The 24,427-nt window shown below is 40.1% G+C and overlaps 2 protein-coding genes across 2 annotated transcripts in view; one reads left to right on the top strand and one right to left on the bottom strand.

The window, feature by feature from the left end:
• Window positions 1-24,427, top strand: part of APIP (APAF1 interacting protein) — a 529,312-nt gene that overhangs the window by 382,292 nt on the left and 122,593 nt on the right. The window lies entirely within an intron of this gene.
• The window catches only part of LRP5 (LDL receptor related protein 5), a 100,522-nt gene that overhangs the window by 51,313 nt on the left and 24,782 nt on the right, over window positions 1-24,427 (bottom strand). The window contains exons 5-6 of the mRNA XM_066321034.1: window positions 13,104-13,500; window positions 12,407-12,578 (exon numbers count right to left, since the gene is read on the bottom strand). Of these exons, the coding sequence (XP_066177131.1) occupies window positions 12,407-12,578; window positions 13,104-13,500 (569 nt within the window). The remainder of the gene's footprint in view (window positions 1-12,406; window positions 12,579-13,103; window positions 13,501-24,427) is intronic.

Genomic DNA, 24,427 nt, shown 5'->3' with positions numbered 1-24,427 from the left:
GACTACAGGAATGCAGCCGGAGCTGTGAGAGCTAACAATACTGCTACCTCACAGGGTCAGACTGAAGAAAAGTAAAGCAAAGACAAAACCAAAGGAACACAGAATGATTCAGTAAAAACGGTGTTAAAATAAAAGAAACATTTTTATTTATATATTTCCTCACTGGAAAAGGCAATTACATCACTTTTATTGTTCACAGGTAGCACATAATTTGGATGAGACAGACAGCCATGGTTTCTGGGTTAAGAAACACATGTGAGAACAGAGAGGACCAGAAGGTAAATTACAGGACTGAGCAGAATTTGTAAAACCATTCTAACTGCTAAGGGAAGTGAGACCTGAAATCAAACCAGATCTTTCAGCACAGACATTCACGAAATCGATGCATGGAGGTTATTAATTCTGATTTTCTGACAAAACAAAGATGCACTCTGAGATGTTTTCAAGAGGCATGGTGTTTGAGTGGGGACTTTGCTCATGTAGACCTGTATTAACTGCTGGGGTCTTTAACAGATGGGCAGGCTAAAGGAAAGGCAGGTGACAGCAGGGTAGCTGGGCCCACAACCTCACTGGCTGAACCAGCCTGATAAGGAGAAACCCCAGAGAAGAGGAACAAAAACCAGTTCAACTCTCCTAGAGACTGATCTCACCTGACCTCTCTCCAGCTTTTGTGACTAGGGACTCTCCAGCACTTCACCTGCCAGGTGACAGCAACAGGGTTTTCAACATCAGACTAAAATATTAATGTGTTTGACAAAAAGGAGGCCAGTTTTACATTAGAAGCAACTACCTAGGTTCTAATGTCCTATGGGTTCGAATGTCTGATATCCTTCCTGGAAAGTTTCTTCTTGCCTTAAATTTGCCAAAGAAGTTTGATATTTTAACAAGGAGTAAAACCAGACCCATAACTACGAAAAAAATGCACTTTGTCCTTGCCACCCATTTTAGAAATCACCATGTTTTACTTTTAAACACATAGTATCATCTTATCAATAAATTTAAAAAGCGCGTGATCCAAAACTTCATATAATCATGAGCTAGTGGACAACATAATTAAAAACAAACCAATGCAATATTTGATCTGGGAAAAAAAAAAAGTGGGTGGGTTTTTTTTTTTTTTGGTTGGTTGGTTTTTTGTTTTTTTGGGGTTTTTTGTTTGGTTTGGTTTTTGGGGTTTTTTTAGCTGAAAAGTAACTTTAAGTCAAGTGAAGAACTCACAGGCAACTCAGATGAATAACTGGCAAAATATAACCTGAGTAATCACTTGTCTGATTGAACTAAGAGCTCTGCTCAAGGACATTTATAAAGGTAAAATATCCCACGAAGCAAAGTCAGTTCAAATTAAGAAGCAGGAGAAAATTTACTGTAAAAGTATAATCTAAGATGGGAATAGTACCAGGCAAATTTTACAGCTGTGAGTGGATGATAGGTGACATCTACAAGGTGGCCTTAAAAGTTGGACTGAAGTCCCTAGAGGCAGGGCAAGATGAAAAAGAGCACAATGCCTCACAAGAGGTTCCTGGGAACAGCAAGGTGACAGAAAAACCTACACCAGCTGCAAATGCAAGAGGACATTAGAGGCCCATCAGAGGTGAAGTCAGCCAGACAATAAAGGTGACAAGGGAAACACACAGCACCCCAGACAGAAACCAGAACACAGACAGAGGTGAAATGACAATGATGAAATGACAAGGATCAAGATGTCCTGGTAGTCAGAATCAAGAGAAGGAAAATTACCAACTCGACTGTATTTCTCTACAAAGTTTGTTATTCATTTGTCCAGCTATGAAAAACTCAGTTGAGTGACACTGACCATCAGTTTGGAGCTAAGAAATTTACAATTTAGAAAATTACAACGAAATTAAATATTACAGAATCTCCTATCTCCTTAGTCTGCTTGGTGACCGCTTAAAAACTGCTTTCCTGGTCTTGCTGAAGAGCACATTTCTTTTTCTGCTTTTCCTCCCTCCTACTAGAAGTAAGACCAGTACTGACATACTGCTCCCCTTGTTTCCTGTCTGTTCGCTGTTGCTCTCATTTTTACATCAGCACTAATGCAAAAACCACTGCAAACCATGCACAGGCTGGGCTTTAAAAACACAAGGTATTTGTCAACCTTTTAATTCCTCTGTTAAACAAAGGAAGAGAAAAGCCACTCACACAACTAGGTTTCCATAAGTAATGGAAAGAGCAATGCAAAGAATCTATTGACCCATTCTTTCAAAACTATGAACAGGGAAAAGAAGACTATGAAAAAGGCTGCCCTTGCTAGTTTTTTGAAGGTAGAAAAAAATGTGAAACAAAAGGTCTGAGGAGAAAATAAGAAGCAGCTTTTAAAATAACACCACACAAAACACCACTGTGTTAGGATAAAAAAAGGGGAAAGGGTGGAAGAAAAAAGGAGAGGAGAAAAAGAAAAAATACAGAGGGGAAAAAGGAGTGAAAAGAAGAAAAAAAGCCAATCCAACAGCTTGAGTGCTAGGATCTTTAGCAGTGCCAACTCACAAACCTGTCAAACATTTTCCTGCCCATCTACTATGTCTTTCTTCAATACTATAGTCCTTCTGAAAAGAGGAGGCAGAAGAAAAATGATTGCACTGAATTTACATAACTGCACAACACGGGAGATTTATCAGCATATTTTTACAGCCAAACAAATTGTCTGTAGAATTGCAACAGTAACCTATTGCAGCTCTCACCATCGGCAACATCACAAGTGTGTTGGGAGAATCAAATCTTTTATTATAAAAATCAATCACAATTCCCATTCTGTTCCTCGATCCCTTAAAAAAAAAAAAAAAAGCCACAAAAACCTGAGTGCTGCTAATTTAGCCTTCTCACTAAAGAATGAATACCAGATAAAAAGGGAGCCGACAGCTGGCTCAGAGCCAAAAAGAAAGCTTTCAGGCACAAAAATTGCCGAGAACAATGTTCTGCACTCAGAATTTTTTTTACATGCAACTCTGTACAGACAAGACAGGCATATCTGGCAACGTGGCTAAGAATATACATTTATGATGGAGTACACTGCCTTTTAAAAGGAGAAATAAATTAGAGATTAACGCCTTTTATGCAAGCTGCAAGGAGAAGAATTCCTGGAGCAATTCATTTCAGCTCAAGGAACAAGGCTTCTTTCAAAAAGTCACCCTTTAACTGGGAAGGGCGCTTCTTTGCAGGGAGTCTGAACTGAGAAATACGCAGCTCCTTGCTTCCTATTTATAGTCATTCAGGCAGTGAATAGCCTCATTCCAAATGCCACAAGGCATACTCACAACCTTTTATTCCAGAGACCTGATTTGTGTTTCATTTCAAAAAGTCCAGCCTGATGAGGGGGGAAAAAAAAAAAAAAAAAAAAAAAAAAAAAAAAAAAAAAAAAAAAAGAGTGAGAGAGAAAATCGGCAAGGCGTCTTGCAACAGAAACACTTTTTTCCCCCCAACTTTTGCTTTATGAAGCTGGTGCTGGAGAGTGTGGAAAAAAGGGTGAGTTTTCATTTCGAAACTTCCCTATGCGAAAGGAAAGAAAGTGCGAGCTTTGGAAGTGGATGCATTTTTAGTCATTTAACACTGAATGCCAGTTGCCCTGCAATTTAAGCAAGTCTGGGGGAAGGAGAAAAAGGAGTGAGGGGTGAAAGCATTTCAATTACTTGGCTTTGAAGGACCCTTCTGAATGAGAACGAGACAGAAAACACTTGTCAAATGCAAGTTCAAGTGAAAGCCACTTCTGCCAATGAAGTGTGCAGATGGCTGTGGGGGTTCCGCTGAACCCTAACTGGGCCTCTATTATGTCTTTATTGCTCACAAAAAGGCCAGGGTCACCTTCAGTTTAGAATAAGTTAGCATCCTTTCCCACAGAATGACTCTGGTCAATCAAGCCAAGCAAAGGAAGTCTTCCTTTGAGTGACTGCTATCCCATCAGCGCACTGAAGAATTTTTAGAAAGGATAAATAGACACAAAAACCTTTGGTCTCATCCACACTACCGACATTTATCAGAAAAATTTCCCACCACTGCAGGCAATCTTGGGAGAACTAGGGTAGGCTGGTGGTGGCTGTCATGTATGTCTGTTAGATTTCTCTCTCGTCAGGCCTGGATCATACAAGTCTAAAAATGGCACTGACAGCTTTCAAAATTTCACTAATAAGATGTGGCATGAAAAGAAAGTTCCACACCTTTATTTGTAGTGCGAGTTCTCAGAAACATGGGAACTTCACCAGGCCAGCCCAGCATGCCAGTTTTCCTCTTTCTTACAGCATCCACATTTCACGTGTTTCACGAGCAAAAACTGCAGAAATTTGTGCTGACAGGCACCTGTGGTACCATCACCTGCCCTCCCAGCGCTGCTCAAGACAATCCAGCTGGAACATTCCAATATGAGGTTCTGTGGTGGGGTGAAATGCCATCACCAATGCAGATGGCCTTCAAAAAAATGACCCAACAAAGCTGAAATAGGAGGCTGGAATTTGTGTTGTGGCAAAAACTCTGTATTATTCATTTAAGAAGTTCACACCTAAGATCACTAAACACCAAGAAAGGGTTCAAACAAGAGCAGGGGGAGGACTTTTTCCCAGTGAAAGGTTAGTTCCCTAACTATGGTGACAAACTGCATGTCAGCACAACTATCTTCAAAACATCAGAGAAACAAGTCTCTTTCAACACTTCTACAAGACAGTATTCATGGAATCACAACTGCTGGCAGCAAAAATCACCTTCCCTCTAGGTTAGAGGTAAATTCTATGGCAAATTCAGCATTGTTCTTGGGAAAATACAGAAGAAAGTAGAAAAATGAAATCATAAAAGGTAACAGTATTTCAAGGAAATCACTCATTATATGGCAAACAATATAGCAAGCAACTTTGAGAAAGTTACTAAGTTAAAACCTCTGTCAACTATCCAACCTGCTAGTCTGACAAACTCAAAGTTACTCCAGCTTCCACAGAAGCCAATTTTTTTCTCAGCAACTGGAAAAACACATACTTATTCTGTGCTAGAATATACACCAGGTCCTCTTAAAGGGGGGCTCATTTTCACACTTCACAGGTACAGAAGCTTTTGTATCACTACATACAAAATCCCTCTTTTAAATACAGGAAGCTGATGCCAGCAATGGAAGTAAAGCAGAATCCTCTCCCTAGCAAGAGGAAAAGGGTGATTTGATATCAGATAGCCTAAAATAATTCTTCAGGGAGAAAGGAGAGGCCCAAACATGTAAAACTCAAATAATTCTTCAACTTTGTAGTTTAATACATCCTCAGGATTTCCTCTTGATAAATATGGCAAAAGCTGCACATACAGATGCAATTTCTGAGCACTCCACAAAGACTAAATTTAGAAGCTGCCTGTCAGTTGCTTCTTTTTTAAGCTGTCCCTTTAAAAGAGTAGTACAAGACAAAAGAGTTCCTGGATAATTACACAAGATTTAGAGGGTTTTATGGCAATACAGCAGCTCTAATAAATCACAAATTGTTATAGATAAATGTAAGTTCATACTGGTAGAAATTTGAGTGTAGAATGACTCAAAGGAGTATTTAAACTGGAGGTATTTAAACTGTATTTTTTTCCACTTTGAAGCTATTTGATACAGTACCAAGGGAGGCATATAAAAGTTTAACAGAATCTCTGATCAAAACCATCCTATGGAGGGACCTCATTCAATCAAAACATTATTTGAAAGTTTTCTACTAGTGCTTTAAGTGACATGACTAACACTGGCCACATCATCTCCTGTATCATCTTGGTGGGACAAGAAGCCTCTGCTGCAACTGCTTCTACACAAGGGGGTTTTGCTGCAGGGCTGGCTTTGCTCTACTTCTTTATGGATGAGAATTTCTGGTTACTTATGATGCTGAAGGCAAGGTCAACTAATATGAACCTTGCACTTGGAACAGAGAAACAGAACTCCTTGATGTTTTCCAGTTCCTGAAAATTGGGGAAGGGGGAAAGTGAGAAGGTTAATACAGTATTTCAGCAAAACCTCTAAGAAAAAATTATCTTTACCACAGAAAAGATTTGCCTTTATTGTGGAAAATCGATTTATGCTCAACAGTAGCCCAGACAACAGTCTTCACTTCAGACACGTAGCTGCCTTTTCCATATGTATGGCCTAGGCTGCGAAGAAAAGAACTGGCATCTTGAATTTGATTTGAAGTTAGTTATCTGGGAAATCTCAGCTTAAAGAATTAAGAATGCACTCATGGCACCTCATGCTACCAAGGAGACATGGAACATACCTTGAGGACTGAAGTCTCCACACTCTTGTCAACTAGGCTGCTGCATTTCAGCCAAAAGGTGATAAAGACCAGACTAATTGAGGTTAGGTCATCATTCACCTGCAGAGGCACTCCACCATCCCATCTCATCCTGAACAGCAGAAAAAAATTTTCCCAAGAAATATTTGCTGAAGAATGGAAAGTTTTATGTATCTCCAAGAGCACTACTGAACACAGGATGGAACCAGCCATAGCTTGGATGTGTTTCTTAAAATAAACACTTTCTTCTTCAACAGTGTCATACCTTTCACTTGCTCAGGGCTCAGATACAAGTTCATCTGGCAGCTAATACTGAAAAAGGACAGGAAGAAATTCACTTTCATAAGTTGATCTTCTTCCCTTCGGTCAATAAGTCTCTCTACTCTGCGAACACTTCCTTTCTGCTTAGCTTAGAGCAGAAAGATGTGACCCTTCTGTTCTGATCTAAAACATCTCAATTCTGTGGAACTGGAGCTGACCTTCTTCAACAGCTTCCACACTCAGCAAAAGCCCTCTCAAAAGTAAACAAAGCGCATGTGGTGCAAGGTATAAAATAACATACTGAAATGCCTATTAAGCAGTAAGTAAAACACAGACAAACTGATTTTGTAATCAGGAGAGTGGAGCAAGAAGGCTCTATGCTTCTGAACAGGCTATGTGCATTTTTTGTTGGCAGGTAAAGGCTGGCTATATTTCTGTGTTCCAGAAAGAGGTAGTATCACACCAGGAAATCCTGAACAACCTAACAGAAGAGTTTAAATTCATTAAAAGCCATTAAGATCTGAAATCACTCACCAGTCTGACCACTGAACATAACAGATCATCGCATGTCATCTCAGCAGTCTGCTCCACCCTACAGACTGGTGTTGCACAAACTGCAACATCATTTCTGTGACAGCAAATTAGTCAAGAAAGATTACTCCAAATATGCATGAGTAGAAAATTCTTCATTGCAGAGGAAGCTGAAACTCCACGAACATCCCTGGAAGTCTGAACCAAGGCGCTTACTCCTGACCCCAAATCTGGTGATGAGTCTGGTGTTGCAAGCAGAACACAGCCAACAGGCAGATGAGAGAGTGAGGATTCTTAAACAAGAGAGAAAACAAATCCTCTTCCCCTGGCCGCCAGGTTTCTCTCTTCTTCTTACAGGTGCACACCCCTGTGAAGCCTTACACAATTTCGTAGAGCTAGAATTTGTTTTTGTCAAAGATACAGCCCTCTTCCCTCCCAGAAATTCTGTGTTCCATCCCAGCAAAGTTCCTCTGGGAAAAGCAAACATAACTGATTTGTCACCAGTCTAAACAGGAACTAAGAACTGCCACAGAATTCACATAAAATGACTAGGTTAGAAGAGACATCCAAGATCAGAGAGTCCAACCCATGCCCAAACACCTCAACTAAACCATGGCACCAAGTGCCACATCCAGTCTTTTTTTAAATACATCCAGGGATGGTGACTCCACCACCTCCCCAGGCAGACCATTCCAGTACTTTATCACTCTCTCCAAAAGAAAAGAACCTTGTAACAACATTTTAAGGTAGTCCTTCCGCCAAATGACTCCTCCTATCCTTTCTACAATGGCTGTGTGGCTCCTGGTGTAAATCTGGTCCCAAGCTCAGCAATAGGGATTATACCCCTCCAGAAGTTTAAAGACAGTTGGTTATACACCAGGCCTTTTGACACTGCTACAAACCAAGCTCTCATGCAATAAAGTTTGCTGAGAAGCTCTCAGCAAGTGAAACAAAAAATCCCCATCCACCTACAACAGCATTCATGCTTGCTGATTCCTCAAGCTATTGCAGAGCAACAGAGAGTAGCAACAGCAACTTCAGATATTAATCTGAAAATTAATATATGAATACATTAATATGTAAAAATACAGTGGTATATAATGCTCACAAACCACACAGACAATCCCCAACAAAAAAATATACCAAACAGCCGCAAACATGCGCACATGTCACTCCTCCAACAACACAGCTTAGTGCCAGTCAGAACAGCAGTGCACTGCAGACAGAAAAACTAGAAGTGGAAGAAGAACTAGCATCCAAAGGAGCTGAACAGAGGAACTGCAGGGACAAACATGAGGTTTGCCAGCCCAATTCTGACATGTGTTATTCAACATTAACATAGAGTATGTCAACATCATGTGATGCATATACCTTCAGATATGTAGCACTTGAAGCTGGAAAGGATGTAATTTACTAATTTATCATGAGTAAAAAATACAAGATGTAGTAAAAATTGTAGGAGATACATATCTTGTTCATCTAAGGACCACAGTGTAAGCTTCAATTAATAAAATTTCTTTGCCAGTTTTAAATTGAATTGAACCAAATGTCACTGAAGTTCCAAAAAAAAAAAAAAACCTCTCTGAAATGAAGGCTCCCTCACTATTATAAATCAAAGTGATTATATTAATGCATCTGCCTATTTAGAGTGATCTAAGACTGTAGATCTGTTCTTTCAATTAAGAGGATCCCTCATTCCTTATTTCTATATCCATTTAACTTTTCTGTTTTCATAAGTTAATATAAACATGCAGTGTGAGAATTATTTACATTAATATAAGTATAAACTAGATCTTCTGAAATGCATTTATATTTATAGAAAAACAATGCTTTGAGATTTTTAAAGCTAATTAGCACGTGGCAGTAAGTTTAAATTAGTTGTTCTGCCTGTAAGATTTGCTTGTTTCAGTAAACTAGTCCAGGATATCTTCCAAGTAGTTTATTACACTACATAGGTTTTTTTTAATCCTTTGCTGAAAAATGAAACACACACACAAAACCGTTTCAGTTATAGGAGAATGTCTCATGTATAAACTAAATACTGGATCTTTTAGGTCAAACAACTGGAAAACAAAGTGTAATATGTGAAGTATACTTGGACTTGTTTAGAAAAAGCAGCCTTAAATTCGTTTAATTATTATTTTTTCTCCCTAGTACAGCTGACTTCTACAAATCCTACTCCTATATTTAAGTTGCAAATTTTTCCAAATATCCTTTTACATTATTTATGGAGAATGTTATCAACAACACACTAATTATAAAGCTTGTTTCCTGAAAATTCAAGGACAGCCCACACAACCACACCTTGGAAAGAAATTTTGGTGAGCTCCATGATCATCATCTGGTGCTGACTTACACTTTAAACTGAAAACACCCAATAAACTCGCAAAGCCTTACTGTATGTGATATGCTATTGTGCATGTGATGGTTATGTGATTATGAATCTCCCACAAAGAAAACCAAACTAATGACATTTGTCAGCAGAGGGGAATGGGAAGAGGGGGATGAGGGAAGCTGCCAGAATGGATAGTCTGCCGAATACTTATTCCAAGAATATTGCACAAGCTCAACTAAAATGCATATGTAATGACAGGCAGCTGAAAATTTCATAATTGCTCATTATGCAACTATACCTCAGGCACTTTAAGCAAATACTGAAGAAATAATACATGGGAAAACCTGGCTTGCCACATATTTTTTGAAAGGAGAATCAGGAAACTATACACGTGGGTCTTTGCTTCTCTCTCTGCTGGAACCCTGTAATCCTTATTAATCTGCTGTTTGTTCCTGGAAAGTAACTTTTCTCTGTCAGTAAAATCCAAAGTTCAGTTGGATTGATCCATGCCCTTTACTTGTAGCTGAGGCTGTGCGGACAAACACGATTTTGACAGACGGGACTCAAAATTTGCTATTTACTTTCTATTTGCCATACTCTTTGTCAAAAGTAATTTTAAAAAATAAACTTAAAACCTGGGAACAATGTTACCACAGGGTGCCAAATTTGCAGCCAAAGCCCTGTAGGCTCCTGTCACGCAAAATTTTGACAAGCCTTGCCAAGTGGTTTCTTCAGGACGCAAACTGCTTGCAAAGTGACTGGGCCCTTTGTGTTGCAGCTGAATGCTGCAGACAGGAGGGTTAGCAAAGGGGTTTTGACAGGAAAGGGTAACTGCTGTTTTCACCCTGTGAAGTTCTCCACGCACACATAAAAAAACACAGTCCCCTGGTACAGGGTGATGCTTGGTGCACCCTCAACAGCTCTGCAGAGATTATTTTCTAACTGGGGAAGAGTACACTCAAAAGTAATGTCACAGTGTGTTACCAGAACTGAACAAAACCACCCCTGAAACCAACCAACCAACCCACCCAGGGGCACCCACAGGACAATTCAAACCCAAGGTCCAGGAAAAACAGGACAGATGCCTTCAGCCTATCAAATTTCCAAGCTGTACAAAGTTCATTCACTGTTTAAGAACTTTAAATTCAAACAGGCCTTCTCAGTGAGAATAAGATGACTCCCTGAGATCTAAAATACCAGAAACCAGAGCAGAATACCAAGCAGGGATACACACAAACATGCACAAGTTTTATTCGCTCTTGTGTTATTTTTTATGTAGAAAGCAGCTGAAGTTATGTCATGTGATAAAAGCAATTCTCAATTACCATCTAACAGGAATTTGGGACCTCATCTTCAGCACAGACAAGGCAGCACCTTCTTTGCCCTCTACAGCACAATGACGCTGCTGAGTGCAACTTTCTGAACTGTGTAGGGGCAAAATACTTGGTTGAATGCTTCCTTCTTCAGGAGCACTCAGCATAAATCTGGAAGTTGTTTAAGAAGGAGCGAGAACTCCCTCCTTGCAGTGGAGCAAAAGAGTAAACCACCCAAAACATCATCAGCTCTTTTTCTTCTCTTTTCCTACCTAATGAGCTACAAAATAGTGAAAGCTTCCTATCTACCATCCCATTTATGCTGGTTTTAGATGATAACAGAAATTAAATTTACCCAGTAACATCCTTCGAGGTAAGAATCCCAAAAAAAGAAAAATCCCAATGCCCAGCTGGGTCAACTATATTATAAAACAGAAATACATATCCTCGACTTGAAGTCAGCTTATTTTTGTTTCTGACAACGTGCGGATGCAACATACATCCATCCATCCCTACAGAACAAATCACTGAGACACAGGGGCTGCTAAAATGGCATGTTCTTGGCTACTAAAATGGCATGTTCTTGGCAACAAGACACGTGCGCGGGAAAATGAGTTTAGGCCAAGTGACTCCAGCAGCAAGTGAAACTGGAAATGTCCCACCTCAGACAACATACAGTGAGGTTTAGTGTGTATTAGGATCAGTAGAGTAGCACAAAAGACAAACTGAGTGAATCAAAAGCCCTTACATTGGTTTCTCTGGTTTTCCTAGACTTTGATGTCAAACCAAACAGGATCGCTGGATTTGCTGCCTGACAGCGAAGTGAGACAGACTGAACAGATTGCTTAACCCCATGAAAAACAAGGCATAACTTCTGCCCCAACCATAAAAGGTGGCATCGGGAATAATCCCTTATCCTGCAAGCTGAAAGGTAAGGGGAGACAGGATCTCCCTGGTAGTCGTCAAACTCAGTATTAGCTACTGCTAAACACTGAAGTTAAATTCCTGGAGCTATCAGACAGTCTGGTTTCCCCTCTTCCTGATGGCAAAATCTTTACAAAGCAGTCATTCCTCAAAATCTATTTATCTAATTTATTTATCAAAAAAATGTTGCATATGCTACTACCCCAAACAACATTAAAATGCAACTGATTTCACAGGCGATGACTAAGGCAGAAATTTCCCTCCTCAAATTCAGGTGCAGACTGCCTGTATTTGTTTTCAAAGCAGTAGGTACATTAAAAATTACTTCTCGTCCACAAATCTGGACACCGCATTATCATTAACATCCTGAAATATGGCCTTCCAGGGCCCCCACAGCCACTGGCTCCTGTACATAACCTTGCACTGTCTTTTGCATCCCACAATTTTAGATAGCAGTTCCAAGCACCACAGACAAGCTGAAACACCTTTTAAACAAATTTTACCTGAGTGTCCCAATTTGTTGCAAAAGCCTCAGGTAAAACCCAAGATTTCAAGCAATTAAATTGCACTTGAAGCAATGTAGACATAACAAACATACCATTTCTTGCAGAAATTTCCTGAACCACATGAATGTACTTCCTTTCTTCTCAAATATGTCTTGTTATGCTAAATACCATTTTAATATTAATGAAACAACAGACTCTTCCAAAAATGGGTAAATGTACCCAAGACAAAGCTGCATATGAGCACTGCACTTGTTTTCTACAAATGCTCCCAAGTATGGCTCTGTTACTCACCTCAATTTTATCTGTTTTTGCATCTCCCCAGTAAAGCTTGTTTTTTTCAAGATCCAGTGCCAAGCCATTAGGCCACCCAAGGGATGTATTCACCAGAACTCGCCTTTCTGAGCCATCCAAATAAGCACATTCTATCTTTGGACTTTCACCCCAGTCCGTCCAATACATGTAGCTGTAAAAGAAAGAAGAAAGAAAAAAAAGAAAAAGAAAAAAATAGAAAAGAAAAGAAAAAAAAAAAAAAAAAAAAGAGGGGAAACAGTTAATGCATCCAACAGGCAAGACAAGAGTTAAGGTTTGTGTTGCTTTTGAAAGAATTTGCTTTCTGCTTCCCCAACAGCAGCAATCAAGCCAACTCAAACTCTAACCAGTGAAGATATTATAAAGTTGGAGAAGTAAATAAATTAAACTACTGAAAACATGCAGTGGCCCAATTCTTTCATACTTAGAGGAACACTGAAGATGCATAGAAAAAAAAATTCAACCAAACACTCAATGTATATATTCACTATATTTAGAAGTCACCTTTTATGTACATATACAGTTATTTAAGGGATGAATCAAGGGAAAATCAGTCATTTCTTGAATATCTGACAAACGGTACACATATCATCCTGCAAGTTGCACATTTTCAATTTTAGGAGACCATGAACTGGATCCCAAGACCTGTCCCAGGGCTCTCCCTAAACACAACACTTACCCCATTACAGGATTGAGCACTATGGCTCGAGGTTCATCCAGGTTTTCCGAGATGAGTATTTTCCTTGACGTCCCATTCAGCCGGGTCACTTCAATGCGGTCCGTGCCAGTGTCAGTCCAGTACAGGTTCCTGGCCACCCAATCCACAGCAATACCATCTGGATGGTTGATCTCCGTGGTCACCAGAGTCTGGGCTCCAGAACCATCAAGATAGGCCCGACGAATGGCCCGGACATCATCATCGGTCCAGTAGATGTAGCCTTCCACAGGGTCATAGTCAATGGCAATTGCATGTCTGATGTTGTCTATCTGCAGAATAATGTCAGTGAAATCCGGCGTGTCCAGGGAAATCCTCCTCAAGTCAGTTCTTCTAGCGAGCAGCAAGACTTCCTCAGCACCTGGGGAGAAAAGCATTCACTGCATCATTTCCATTGCTACTGATGTGAAGATTTCAGCAGAGCACAGCAGACTGTGAACTGCTACTGTGGCTATAAGAAAAAGAGATTTCCTTAAATAAGGACATCAAGCTTTCATGGAACTACAGACTTGCTTATATTTTAGATGACAATTTCTCCCAGCCTTCTAAACTAATACTGCCTCTATCTGTCTCTAGAATCTAAAAAAACCTATTTGGTGGGTGCAGGTCCAAATATTTCATCACATTATAGAGACTTGCTCAGCCAAATGTCTCACTAGCTCTATCAGTGCACTAGACAAGTTTTCACACATGCCCTATGCAATAAATGACAGGGGCTAACAGAAGACTGGAGTATTTTGTAAACAAATTCCATTAATCATTTACTCCAGACAGTCCAACAAGAAAACAAGTCACAACCACAGCATGCATTTATCATTTGGCCCAGGCTGATGCAAAACAATTTTAAGGCAATAGGACTGTTGTTCTTTTCTCTCCTCTATTCTTTCTCACCATTGCAAAGTTTTCCAGCTTGTGGAAAGGGTGCCAAACAACAACTTGGAGTACATTTCAAGGACAAATGGCATCTTCAGTGTTTCCTGACAATGAAGTGGCAGCTTCTTTTATTAGTGATAAAAAGAGGACAGACAGCAAAATGTGCAGTTGCTTAACGAAGTTTTCCCACATCCACCCATGTATACTTCAGTATAAAAAGAGAAGTATATGGGGTTTTTTCCTACTTCTGTTACCAGGCTGATGCTATGCATTTTGAAAACTGACAAGGAAAATTTATTGTTTAGCAGTACTCCAAAACTGGAAACCTGAATAAAAGTCATTTGCTGTATTTCATCCAGACCAGCAAACACCATGAGGAATTGGCCATTTCCAGTTCCCCTCAACAGCTGAGATTGAATGAAAATGGGCAACATGGGGACATATCATTTGAGCCAACTGAGAATAACAGAAATTCAAATCCTCATGAGAATATTCTAGAATATTTCACACCTAGACATCCTAGTGTAGCTCTGGAGACACAGAAGTTGAATCTAGTGTACAACACAACCAAATTCACATTCACTATGGGTGCTGGTTTTCATTTTGAGTTTGGAAATCGTGGTTTGGCCTCCACATATCATCTCAGAAGCTCTGAAAAGAAGTGGTGCTCAGGGCACAAGTGTATAATGACAGAAAGGATATAAAAGAGCAGCATTTTAATATCATTTAAGCACCTCGAACTACCTCAAGCCATCACAACTCTTGAATGAAGCAGTGCTGCTCTCCTCCTTGCCATGGGCTGCTTGTTCTCACTTCTGTATCACCTGTTCTCACATGCAATGCAAAGTATGGCCTTGTACAATGGCTGTGTGCTGCAAACCACACCAAAGAGCTGATCCAAACGAAAACTAACCCAGCAGAAATAAAACTATCAGCCTGAGTTAACAACCAGACCTGCAGAGCTCCACAAACACTTGTGCTGGCACAGTGAGGGGCTCCAGCAAGAATGCTTCTCCCAGTCAGCATCAGCTGACAAGGTCTGATAAGGACAGCATCACTTTGAGGGAAGGCTTAGATAGAAGGAAACAACTCAGAGCTCAAACCCCCCCAGAGAAAAGGGAGGAATGAAAGCCCAAGCACTCATGACAGCAACCAAAAGAGACACAGCAACTACAGCAGAATCAAATACCTCATGTAAAAAAGTTTCATGTCTAGCTTCTATGCTTCTGAAATATTTCATTATGGGAGTCCAAATAAAAACTGTTTAGTGGAAGTTATGAAAAAATTCAGGCCTCAAAACTGAAAATAGAAAGGGGGATGTATCTGTTCATGTAAGTGTTGTACAAACAAAAGACAGGCAAGATACTGGAGTTATTTTTTAATTAAGGGAACATTTGGAACGCATGGCACTCTGTCTCAGGGAAGAAGATGAGCGAGTCAAGACTTTGTGGGTTAGGATTAAAGAACAGACCAGCCAGGGTGACACCGTTGTGGGTGTTTGTTACAGGACACCAGATCAGGAGCAGCAAGAGGATGAGGTCTTTTGCAGACAACTGGAAGGAGCCTCACAGTCACTGACCCTGGCTCCTATGGGTGACTTGAGCCACCCCCACCTCTGCTGGAGGAACAGCACAGCTGAGCACACACAGTGCATGAGGCTCCTGCACAGCACTGATGACAAATTTCTAACACAGGTGTTGGAGAGGCCAGTGAGGAAAGATGTGCTGCTGGACCTTGTACTAACTGACAGCAAAGGACTGGCTGGAATGTGAATTTTGGGAGTAGTCTTGGCTGCAGTGACCACAACATGGTGCAGCATAGGATCCTGCAATGAAGATATGGGGTCCTGAGTAAGGTCCTGGAGAGACAACTGATCTCTTCAGGCATCTTCTCGAAACAGTCTCATGGGAACATGCCCTAGAGGGAAGAGGGGTCCAAGAGAGGCAGTTAATACTCAAGGAAGAGCATGGCAGCTGTTCATACACCACGAGCACTCAAGTTTATATCCACCTTAATTTCTGAATTTCTACTATAGCAATGCGTCTGCAATCATAACCTTAATATTTAAGTACACGTACTGTGAAGCAGAGGGCCATCAAATACATGCCTAGCAAGTGATAACACAGCAATTACCAATATTACATGTATTTCTAGGATAATCAACATTACAAGCCTCATTGCATGGGAACAAACAGATAAGAATCAAATGCATATGTTTTGCCTCTGCACAGAAGGGATTGCAGGTTCACCTCGGTTCACTGTGAACAAGCTCTGAGGAAGGAACCATCAGTCTAAGGCACAGATTATGTCTAGAAATGCTGACTAGACTATAGTCTGAAAGACACTGTTAACACCCCCTAAAATTCACAAGTAGTACCAAAACAGCCTTCACTTCCTCACAGCAGCAATAATTAGACTCAGATTTCCCTCATCCAGCTCTGTGACAGGTTCACTTCTGCATAAGATCACATATTTATTTGCACACATAGTACTATTTTGACCAGGAACAGGACAGCCCAGACACCTTGAATCAACTACATGACTAGAATCTTCTTGCAAACCAAAAGAAACAATTTGTTTTGGACACACTCAGCTGCTCTGATTTTTTCTCTAAGCAAACACACTACTGTAGATATATTCCCAACCTCAGTTCTGTCCCATGGACATATATGGCTAAAAATAAACCAGAAGAAGAAAACTTATCCCTGCTGATCTAGGAACAAAAATAAAATCTTCAGTTGACAATTGGGATGTTTTGTTGGCAGCTGAATGGGATGCCTCTTGGTAATTTCTTCTATTTTCTAACATACCTCTAAATGAGGCTTGTGGGGGAAAAGAAATAACAAGGGGAATGAACTACCTGGCCGATTTTGTAGGGATGCTTAAAATTAAGTGAAATATTATGCAAAAAGACTCTTGACAGACATGCACCTACATCCTTGAACGTTTAAAAACACGTGAACAGAGAAAATGTTACCACAGCATGTATCACTACACTACAACCCCTTCCCCTTGGAAGACCCTAATAAAATTGTTATCATGGTAATTTTTGATAGGTGCAAAAAATCCTGTCTTCTTTTACAGCAGTTTTAAATTACAGTTGGTTATAACTGTATTTGACTCCATTTCTGCTAGAGAGAAAGAGCTGGCAGCAGGCTCTGAGCACATCACCAAGAGATGAGAACTTGACACTGGTTCTTTCTAAAAACCTGGACAAACACGCTTGTCTGGCTCATTAGTTTTATCTGTATCATGGAGGTATTTTGATTATTAATGTTGGTAGGAATGTTTTCAAGGCTGCAGAAGTGTTGTGCTGTGACTTGCCCAGTGTTATCCTAGATACCGTAGAATCTGCCTAACACATTACAGCCAGCTATTTACCTAGTGCTAAAGTGATATAACATATATTTAATTAACTTCATCTTCAAAAACCTCTCTCACTGCAGTCACTTCTCTAACCACATGATCAAGAGATTCCCAACAGAACTGCTAACTGTTACAGCATGGTCATTTATAACACCACACAATGAACAAAAGCCTTTTTGGAGGGGAGTGAGTAATGCAAACTATTCCAACATAACAATTGCAGCAACCAAACACTTCAGCAAAAGTTTATGGGAAGTTTTATATGCAAGCCATAAATAGAAAACCAGGAGAAACTAGATCGATCTAAAATTTCCATTCAGAAAGTATTTTAAAATATCCAAATTCAAACTGTTTTACTTTTTCAACTGGTTTAAATTTTGAACTGCTAATATTTCTCTACTCTGTTCAGCCCAAGCTTTCTGCAGACCTTCAAGAGAAATTTTCAGTAGACCTAATAACCGTAAGAGCTGATGAGCTGTTCTGGCTGACGTACAGTCACAGAAAGGTTTGGGTTGGAAGGGACCTTGAAGATCATCTAATTCCAACCCCTCTATCATAGGCAGGGATGCCACCCTGGAGATCAGGTTGCTCAGGGTCCCATCCAACCTGGCCTTGAACTCTTCCAGGGATGGAGCATCAGAACAATATCTGAGTTTACAAAGAAACCAAATAAGAAGACTCTATACTCTATTTGCAATTAATAAATCCTAGAGAAGCAGGTTAGGAGACCTTGTTTTTTTACACACTTACACAAGATGCTTTCCTGTCATACCCAGAAATCAGTATTTTTAATATCTATGCTAGGATATCATGCTTGCTTTGATTTGGTAGGTTTGTGCTTTCATTATTAAAAATTCATGTTTCACTGCTGGAAATGGCAACTGTACTCTATTTGCAAAATTAACTGCAATCAGAGCTGACAGCAGCAAAACAGGCCATCTCAGCAGCTTGACAAGACCCTTTTTTATTCTTCCCCTGGCCCACTTCACATTTGACAAGTAACAAGACATCTATAACACAGTAACAAATGCTCCAATTTATTCACCCAACCTAAACATGTGGACTGCAGTGGCTGCCTCTGTTAATCTTTGCCAGAAAAGGCCATGCTATTCCTTTCCCATTTGTCTGTCTGCTAATTAGGCTAGAACAATGACCCATTGTAGGACTCATCCCCCAGTTTTATGTATATGCATGAGCACGCACCTGCATGCACAGACTCAGTCTCATGAAATCAACTCTGGAAATCTCTGTACTTGTGGGGAGAAAATCAGATACACTGTAAAAACAGGAAAGATTTTAGCTCTGCTCCCAAGAACAAAATGGTGAGTGCTTTTTGAAAGGAGTCTGTTAGAAGTACTTTGACTGCAGGCAACTCCTTTACAAGCTGTTCGAGCGCAGCTACCTCAGCACTCTTGATAAACAAAAAAGATTTATCAAAGAAGCAAGTGATTTTGTTGGTTGCTGCAGTACAGTGAATTACCTGGCAAAGTTTCAATGTATGGCAAAAGGGGGCCAGAGTATGGTTCTGGTAGAAAACATGGAGCATATGAGTACTGGTAACATGCCATGCTGTTTAATAAGCTTTCCAGTATTCAAAACAACTATGACACCTTGAACGTTAGTCACTCTTCACACCAAAAGAAAAATGATGTAATGAAACTGACTGGATTTAAACCAACAAAACTTTGTAAAATCCCCCTCTTGTTCCTCAATCTCCCTAGAAAAGAGTTAATATTTAAGGAGTTGAAAAAACTTTAGCAGTACCCAGAAATAAATGGAAAATCTTTTTATACATTCTTCTTGGTTACCTTACTGGAGCCAGTTGCAACATGAACAGTACTGTGCATTCCAGTTTAGGCCTTTATTTATCTTTCAGACTGAGAGGAAGACAGGACTGCTTCATCTTACTGTGTGACAGTGGTGGGCTGTGAAAGGCTGGCCATGTACTCTCCAACTGGACACTGCACATGCAATTTAAAACCAAGGGCTGTGTGCAGTGGGAGTGTGCAACCAGCAAAATAGAAACAGGAAAGGTTTCTTTGAAAGAATGTTTTGAGTGGCCACATTCAGACAGGGCTTGATTTAATTGAAAGGTAAGTAAGCATAAGGAAAACTAACAATTGTGACAAAGAAAGGAAATACCAGAGCACTTACATAACTCATAAATTACATCATATCTGTCTGCCTGTTACAGTGAAAAGCTATTGTCTCCTGTTTCTTCCACTATCATAGCAGCAGACTTCTAACTTTGCCTGAACCAGAAAAAACACCTACAAATCAGAGTTTTGACACATTCACACAGCCACCAAAATGAAATCCCACAAACGGAATCTTAGTTAAACTGCACAGCTGATAAGATCATTAGCACAGAGCAGCTGACTAGGACAAAAGTAACATTTCTTCCAAAAAAAGCTGTTGCAAGACAGATATCACAGTTACTCCGTTCCACTTAAGGACAGAGCTTCTGTGAGACATATTCAGTTTTACATGCCCAGAACTACACTTGTGAGCACAAAGGTTTGAGAGGAGTAGATAACTCTTAGGAAGATTTACTCAAAGCAGCATTAATGTAAGTCATAACTCCATTGGTATTAAGCAGAATCAAAGGTCAGCACAGCCACCTGGCTACTGCTGTACCAAGCAAAGAAGCTGCCCTTACACACAGGTTTCATCCAAAGACCTCAAAGCGCTTGAACAGCTAAGTCCTATCCTGCCCTGGGGTCCATCTATTCTTCATGTGCTTTAAAGAAAGAGAAGAGAAAGCTGGAAATGTTAAGTGGTAAATCTGACTGTTACCCTACAGATATCATACTCTCAGCTTCTAGTCTCTATTAAAAAAAAAAAATTAACATTCCTTTGCACAGAATTCTTAATAACAGCTCACTGCAAGCCATAGGAAAAAGGATGGGCCAAGAAAAAGTCTGTCAGAAATCCCTGCTGCTAGAAAAAGGGTAGACTTTGGATTGTGGTGTTTCCTCATAAAGCAAGGTTTTAAAGTTTAAATGAACCTGCTCTCTGCTGGAGATACACAATTCCACTGGCTCAGAGTAAGGAACCACTGACTTTAGAACTGACATCCATTTTGACATCTATTTTACCACCTAGTTTCTCTTAAACAGAGTTTTGCAGTAACACCTCAAATGCACAGAGGCAAGAATCAAGAATTCATCACAACTCAACAAGATATATTATTAATACATTTAAAAAACGAAGAGAAATACAGTAGGTTTTCTACAACGCCACTTCTATTGACTTCTAATTGCAGATGTTTCCCATTCAGCAAGAGACCTTGAACATATTAAGTTTTCTCTGCAGTGCTGTCATTGTTTACACAAACAGAAATAAATACACCCCACGAGCCCTCTCTGAGGCTGAAAACTGTATAATGCTTTGAAACATAAGCATTATTTATTATGTGCCAAGTCTGATGGAGCCCCAGAAAATTCAATTCTGAGCTGACACAATCAAGAGAAAAGCAAAACAGCAAAACAAAACAAATAAAAAAGATACAAACAGCAGCAAACGGGTTCAGAAATCTAGGGAGAGTCTCAATCTCACACTGATGCAGTAAAACAGAAACTCAGCCACCCAATGCTGAGAGAAGCAGTCAAGCCACAGCTTAGGCAGTCATCACTGCGTCTTGGTGACTTTGCCTGTGTATGTTCCCAGCACATAGTGAATGCTAGATAACAAAGTTTACACATAAACTTTTTCAGCGGAGACCCAGGGTGTGGTTCTTTTGCAGCATAAAACTAGACTCAATCTGGAGACTCAACAGAGCTGGAAAGGGAGAGCGTTGCTATTTCCTTTATACACACACATGAAAAAAAAAAGAAACCAAAACAAAAAACCCCTAACCACAAAAATAAGCTCTAACTAGACAGTGTTTCAAAGTCCTGGAAAGTAGTCATCAATTTGAAACATGCACCAACAAAGCCTGAAAAGAAAGTTTCATTCACCATAGCCCAGGAAAACTACCAACAACAGAACCAGAAGATGATGTGGCAGACCTTCAAGAATGCTCCTAACTCCCTCCAGGTTTGTTTCTTATGGCATGTTTCTAATGGCTTTTATCCAGTGAAATTATAAAGCAAGCCATTTCCATATGAGGCTATATCATTTTGTCACTACACAAAGTAGTCTCCATTGAGTAGCATAAAAATTGCTATGAACAGAAAATAATTTAATCTTTTCATATACATCATATAAACTCATCAACATAACACACTAAACAAAGCAAGGGGAAAACAGACTCAAAACAAAGATCTACACATGAATGAAAGGGGAAAAAACCACTCACAAAATGGAGTAGAACAAGGAGAGGTAGATTTCCCTCTAGATTTCCCAGATGCTCAGGTACCCATTACTGAACAGTTTTTAATTACAAACTTGCAGTTTCAACAATTTCTGGATAAGCAAAGGAAGCACAATACACCTTTGGGAGTACAATAGGGAGAGAGGGAGTGAAGAAAAAGTCCTCCAGCTTCTGGATAACATCTCCCTACAGTAGTTAAACACCAGGCACAAGACAGAAGACACCGAAGAAATCAAAGCATCTTGCAGCCAAAAGCCCATAGTTTTCCACAGAGCTGTCAACAGGGAGAGACAGACATCCAATTGGCTGTCAAGGTTCAAGGAAATAAGGTAAAATACAGTTTTGGTTTTGCTTTTTTTATCTTGTGACAAACAGATTAGGACCTGAGTGCTGCTTCCCAGTACAGCTCCAAATCAATACTAGAATGTAATCAGAGTTTATCTACTGATACACCAGGTTTCTCTCCCAGCATCATCCAAGTGCTAGAATACTCCAGTTACTTACACAATGCCAGCAGAAGCTTTATCAGGCACTTGAAAGAACTGATTCTACAGCAGTAATCCCAAATACCAAACACCTCCCTGGCTCCTCTCTTTCTCAAAAAGGCTGTCCTTCTCAAACCAGTGGCTGATCTACTTAATCAGAAACTCTGGATTAATTCATACTGTTCCCCTTTGTTACAGTTTTGCCTGCTAGCCCCTAGGGTTCCAACACCCTTTATTTATCAGGAAGACATACTAGCAAAGAAACCACCTCTGGTGGTTATATGGCAGGAGGTAAGTACTTCACCATGAGACAGTACTTCACTGTCAGCTTGTCTTGCTTGGAGGCTTAGCTGCTGTAATAAATTCATGATCGCTCAGCAAGGAACTGCAGACAAAACTTTTAAAATGTATGATGTGCACCAAGAAATACACAGGAGATGAGAAGAAATTGAGAATAAAGTGCCTTAGCATTTCTTCCTTCAATAGTCTTCTATCTCCTCCGTATAAAAAAAACACTACATGCCCTGCAGTATCAGGCAGCAGGTCCCAAAATCACTGTTTTCTATTGCACAATGTGCAGAACAGCAAAGAGAAACAAGACACTGGGAATAGCAGCCAACCCTGATCAACTGCCTCAACAACAGGATCAAGGATAGAAAAGGGTAGCTGACTCTTCAAACACCTGAGGCAAGTACTTTCTCTTCCAGTCATGAAAACATGGGGGCTTTTTTCTGGTTTTCATTTGGGAGAACAGAATTTCCTCAGTTATTTGAGAAACTGCAGCTGTCACACCTTCCTGGCAGAAACCCTACAACTTCCAAAACCACACCTGACTAACTCACAGCCAAATTCTCCCATTTTCAAGCAAAGAACAGTTGCCTTCCACTGGAGAAATGCCTCTGGTGAATTGAGGTCAATGTACCATGTCTCAAATGGCCACTTATATTCTAACATAGCAGAGATGATATTATTACTAAAAGCAGCTGGCTAGTTACAATATCTAGACTGAGATGCCTAAAAGGAACCAGGTTTCTACAAAGTACCTATCAACTGAGGTACATTTGAGGAGCAGGAGCAGAAGAGGGAAGAAATTCTCCTTGCTACCACTTTAAAACAACCAAACTCCTGCCACTGAATATATAAGTTTCTAAAGATGAGTAACTTTTTCGTTTGACTCATGTTATGCCTAAAGCTCAATATACAGCAGTGGTTCTCATGTTGGCTTTAAGAAATGCTCATGCTGATGCACAGCAAGAGTTCAATTCCTGCATATCAAGCAGTGTAAACCTCCTTTTGTGTAAGGGTAGATTTGCTGTGGTAAAGAAGCCACTAAGACAATTATGAATTCAGGTACCTGTCTCACTGTCAAATCTGCCAGCCACCTCAGCATTAAGGCAAGTCACTGGCAGGAGTCGATGCAATCTTGGATATTTATCCCTAACATACTTTTTGCACAGCCTTCAGAAGAAGACCCCCTATAGGAGCAATCCATTACCAAGCATTGCACGGATAGCATTAGCTCACAAATCATAAAATGCCAGTACACAGGCATTTACTTTTTCTGAGTGCAGTAATAATATCTGTGTAAGCACAAGCTAAAGTGCCATAACTATATGGTTGTTTTTGCAGCCAAATTCTTTGTCTTCAGCTCTGGCAGAGGCTCATTTATGTTTCTATTGCCCTTCCTAGACAGAGTTTTGCTCAGTCTACTTAGAATCATAGAGTATCTCAAGTTGTAAAGGACTTGAGTCCAACTCCCTGTTCTTTCCAGGACCACCTAAAACTAAACCCTATGACCAAGAACATTATCCAGACACCCCCTGGCTTAGATCTATACTTAGATCTTTAATACACCGAGCCAATGCCTAGTGCATTGAAGGAATACACTTCAGTTGGCACTGCCCTTATTTCCAGGCACCACTCCTTTGTGAAAGCTTCAGAATATCAAAAGTGTTTCTCCAAAACTATGGCAAACTTGGATATCACATTTGTCACCTACTCTTTGCATGGCATGCAAATATCCTAGACCTCAACCATCCTTATGCCTTCTTACCAAGAGGCCTCTCACATTGCTTTCAAACATGAGAGAGGCAACAGAATCAAGATCTTTCCCAACACAAGTGGAAAGAGAATAAATCAGAGTAAAATTAAATCGCCAAGAGATTCCAGTGTCACAGAACCGCTTGGCTTGTTTTGGTTTGTGTTTTTATGTGGAAGCAAGTAAAAAAAAAAGGTTCCTCTTAATAGAG

Source organism: Sylvia atricapilla, chromosome 6 (assembly GCF_009819655.1).
Source record: "Sylvia atricapilla isolate bSylAtr1 chromosome 6, bSylAtr1.pri, whole genome shotgun sequence".
Classification (NCBI taxonomy): domain Eukaryota; kingdom Metazoa; phylum Chordata; class Aves; order Passeriformes; family Sylviidae; genus Sylvia; species Sylvia atricapilla.
Note: the sequence above shows the minus strand (reverse complement) of the source record. Positions and strands in the feature narration are given on the sequence as shown.